This window comes from Benincasa hispida, chromosome 12 (genome assembly GCF_027475165.1).
Source record: "Benincasa hispida cultivar pf3 chromosome 12, pf3_genome.v1.1, whole genome shotgun sequence".
Lineage (NCBI taxonomy): Eukaryota > Viridiplantae > Streptophyta > Magnoliopsida > Cucurbitales > Cucurbitaceae > Benincasa > Benincasa hispida.
Genome location: NC_143489.1, coordinates 56985056 through 56989668, shown reverse-complemented (window position 1 = coordinate 56989668; position 4613 = coordinate 56985056). Strand labels below are relative to the sequence as shown.

Here is a 4613-nt window from a genome sequence, read left to right as displayed (position 1 = left end):
GTTTAGTGAGTATTCAAACTTATCTTGACTGTCGAGGAGTAGAAGTCAATCAGTTTGGGTTTTGTTCTATAAAAATTATTCCAAAATTTGCCAGTTTGGAATATTCCCAAACCGACACCGACTGACCTCATCTCCTTCTCTGATCGACCGATTTCGATTTGGTCGATTAGCTTGGTTCTTTCGATCTATCACGCTCACTCTTAGTTGCCAAAACTTTTTGTGGCTAGATAATGCTTTCTATTATTTGTTCTAGTTGTGTGTTGGATGCTTCTAGATTGGGACATATTACCCATTCTAGATTATGTGGCTAGCCATTCTGCTGGTTGAAATTTGAGTATATCTATAACTTCGATTTATGTTTGGATTATGACCAATTTTTTTAATTTATGTACTTATTCCAAAAGGTTTGGGTATCAAATTATATGATAGAAAAAAAAAAATCGTTGTGAACAATTTTCAAAATCTAATCTTTTGATGTATAGAACAAGACATTTCTATTCATAAATCTTTCAAAAAAAATGTGTATCTAAATATTCCTAAAATCCTTACAATTTTTTTTAAAAAAACAATAATAACCATTTAAATATGCCAAACATCTAATTTTCTAATATCTAAAATTTCAAGCATTTGAACCTTCCGACTAATTCAAAAAAAAATGTGTATCTAAATATTCCTAAAATCCTTACAATTTTTTTTAAAAAAACAATAATAACCATTTAAATATGCCAAACATCTAATTTTCTAATATCTAAAATTTTAAGCATTTGAACATTCCGACTAATGGTATAAGAATATAAAAAAAAAATTAGAATAAAAAGTGATTGGCGCACCACAAAGTAAGATATTATGGACTCGTTTTATAACGTTCCCATTTCATGTTTCGCCTTTCATATTTTTTGTTTCTTGTTTTCTATTTTTTGAAAATTAGAAATGAGAATATGTTTGATAATTTTTTTTATTTCTTGTTTCTTAAAAAAAAAAGAAAAAAAAAAAACAGAATCTTGAATGATATTTATTTCTAGCTTCTCGTTCTTGTATTCTTTTTCTTTACACGTTCCCTTATTTTATAGTTTAAATATAGGTTAATTATGAAATATAAAAAATTATATAACATGCATTAATATATTATAAAAGATTTACATTAACGAATAGAAATAATTTCTAATGCAAAACTAACAACAATAATATAATTGTTGTTTCTATTGCTCAAATATGATATGTAATATATATTATTTTTTTACCTACTAGAAGAATTTCGGGCTTTAATGTTGGTTTTAAACCGACATTAAAGGGCCTTAATGTCGGTTGACAACCGACATTAAAGATAGTTTTATTAAAGCCCTTTAATGTTAGTTTTAAACCAACATTAAAGGGCTTTAATAACACTGTCTTTAATGTCGGTTGCAACCGACATTAAAGCCTTTTAATGAAATTTGCAATCGATATTAAAGCCCTTTAATGAAATTTGCAACCGACATTAAAACCCTTTAATGTCGGTTGCAACTGAATCCCAAGAATCAAATGAAGCCCTTTAAACCGACATTGAAGCCCATAATCTATCTGTTTTTTAAATTTTGTTGCCAAATCCATTTTTTTCGGTCAAAGAGTATAATATGACACATCATCATCGAACGCTGTGGCTATGACATATTATTCATGTATGGATTGTAAATCTATTACATTTAATTCGCAAATCCTGCTATAAAATTAAAAAAAAAACACGTGCAATAATTCAGGCCTTGAAAACACAAATTACAAGTAATACAAACATTATGAGTTTACGATCCCTCTCCACTTGGTAAGTATGGATCCCTTCATAATTCTTGTAGTGAATGTGTTGGATCTAGAGTTCCCCAAGAAAAAGCATAAAGAGATTGCGATACCAAATCTTTACTCCTTTGTTGCACCTGCAAAACAAGAAAACTCAATAGTTGAATAAATGAGAGAATTTTCTTTTTCAAGATCTTGAAGAAGAGAGGCTTGGTTACCTAGATATGAGATATGAAGACGATGGAAAATTTTCGGCAGCATAACGATACTACCACAACAAAACCAAAAACTTACCTTGAACCTGTTCAAAGAAACACACTCCTAAAAATATTTCACAAACACTTGTTCTCAACAGAACTATTAGAATTCCCAAAAAATGAATATTCAAGAACACATACATCAATAAGCAAATTTAGCTTACAGTGTACTTCAAATCTCAAAAGTTGTTACAAAAAGTACCATAATGCGTGAATAAACCACAAACTACCATAGTGCAACCCACAAACTCAAGCGCCTTGAATCAAATCTAAACTACAAATAAATAGTAACCATGAGTCATAAGCGGGTGTTACATTCTAATCCAATATGGTCCAAAGAGAAATAAGCACACTTTAACTTCTCAAACAAGAATTTCCATATCATTAGAGTCACTTGAAAACACTTAGAAATTGTTCTTAAAACTGCAAGCATTAAAAAATGCACTTACCAGGAACAATTTTTACGTGAATCCCTCGTTGTTGTAATAAATCCATCTCCTCCACACCCCTTCCAAACACCTAAAAAACACACAAACAACATCATTAAAAGTATAGGGTAGAACGAACCTTGCGGCGCTACGGCGGAGACAGGCGAATGACGACAATGCCTTCCATGTCTCTTCCAAAGGTGTCTTAAATATTGAAGAAGAAACAATAAAAGATGACATTCTTTTAGTAATCTTTCTTTCTCAGCTCATACACAAGAAGAAAAAATAGGAAATAGCCAATTTAAACATATTCTTCCAAGAAAAACACATAGATTGCAAGAGTTGATATCAATAGATTAGAGAATTTTCTTTTTCAAGATCTTGAACAAGAGAAGCTTGGTTACCTATATGAGATACGAAGACGATGGAAAATTTTCGGCAGCATAACGATGCTACCACAAAAAAATAAAAAATTTATCTTCAACCTGTTCAAAGAAACACACTCCAAAAAATATTTCACAACCACGTGTTCTCAACAGAACTATCAGAATTCTCAAAAAAATGAATATTCAAGAACACATACGTCAATAAACAAATTTATCTCACAATGTACTTCAAATCTCAAAAGTTGTCACAAAAACTACAATAGTGCATGAATAATCCACAAACTACCATAATGTAACCTACAAACTCGAGTACCTTGATTAACCCCAAAATTTCTGAGCTCACAAAACGCCTAGAGAATTGAGAACAAAATTATAAGAGAACAACATTTTACCTGCACTTTCTGGTGCCGAATCAACCCATTACTTCCATTCTCCTCATTTCCAACTTCTTTATCCTCGGGAATTGCATCTAGGACACCTTGCCTCAAGTTCCTCCGTCGTGGACTAGCCTGAATTGTCTGCGTCAAAATCACTGGTATACCGGAACAACAACCGGCAATATAAACCACTTCTTCAACCCCCAAAAACTTCCCACTCCAAAACCATCCCCACGATCCTCTGTTTTGCTGCAGTTTTGTGCTAAGCCATTTTCATTACCAACAAAGTTATCAAATCAGACCCATCTGAAAATGATCTCTCCTTCCTTCACAACCTATGCCACAAGGCATACAACCCATCATCCTCATTGAAATGGCCACCTCAGAATTTCCCTTTCCTCGAGAAATCAAAACCACGAACGGGTCATTTCTTACAATCTTTCCTGAGGAAATCCATTCCCAAAGTAATTAACACAATCCAGAGAGCCAAAGAATCAATAACCCACGCGGTGAAGCAGATTTGGCCGATTCTGTCGAGCTTATGGAGATCTCAAACAGCCGAATCATAGACTCTGTTTTTGGTTTTGAAGAACAGGACGAGCGGCTCAACTGAAAATGCTCACACATGGCTGAGTAGCGTGCTGACGAACCACATCACGTGCTGGGATGAGGTAGAGAATTCAGTATCCAGAGCGGCGGCCATGGATTTAGGGCTGGAAGAGTTGATTATGAGAGGGAGAAATTCGTTGGGGATGTTTGTTTCGATTTGGGGAATGGAAATTGAAAATATGTGGGAGTTGGGGAAAAATGTAAATGGGTATCCGAGTTGGTTGAAGAAAGGAGATCGGAGACTGTTGGGGGTTCCGGGGAGAGAAATAGAAGCGAATATCGTGGTGGCAAAGGATGGGCGTGGGAAATGAAAAAAATGGGGGAAAAAGAGAAGGTGTGAGGATAAATTAGGCGGGTCTTTAATGTCAGTTTTAAACCGACATTAAGGGTATCCCTATAATGTCAATTTAAACCGACATTAAAGGTACCCCTACAATGTCGATTTAAACCGACATTAAATATCTGCTTTTTTTTTTTTTAAAAAAACAAAACCGACATTATATATCCGATTTCACTTTTTCCAATCGACATTAAAATCCAAAATTCTTGAGGTGACCCAAGTCATTAATCTTAAATGAAGTCGACTAACATCCAACTCAATTATATTATCATATAAATATCATGGGTTGTAAAATATTAAAGTGAAGCTAAATGAATGTCTTAGCGAACAAAATTTATATATTGTGAGAAAGCGATAAGATAACTCCCCACTTGAAATATGAATGTTGAACGGAAGCATAGACATACTCTGTAACCAAAAAAAAAAATATATACTAACAGCAAGTA

At 33.4% G+C, this 4613-nt stretch overlaps 1 protein-coding gene across 1 annotated transcript; it reads right to left on the bottom strand.

Moving 5' to 3' along the window:
- Nucleotides 1-1624: 1624 nt before the first annotated feature.
- LOC120068249 (uncharacterized) lies at nucleotides 1625-3845 on the bottom strand. The gene is made up of 4 exons (XM_090308383.1): nucleotides 3721-3845; nucleotides 3234-3480; nucleotides 2477-2546; nucleotides 1625-1907 (listed from the first exon to the last, which is right to left on the bottom strand). The coding sequence occupies exons 1-4, from the start codon at nucleotides 3843-3845 to the stop codon at nucleotides 1891-1893; spliced, it is 459 nt and encodes a 152-aa protein (XP_090164509.1). The 3' UTR covers nucleotides 1625-1890.
- Between the last annotated feature and the right edge of the window lie 768 nt (nucleotides 3846-4613).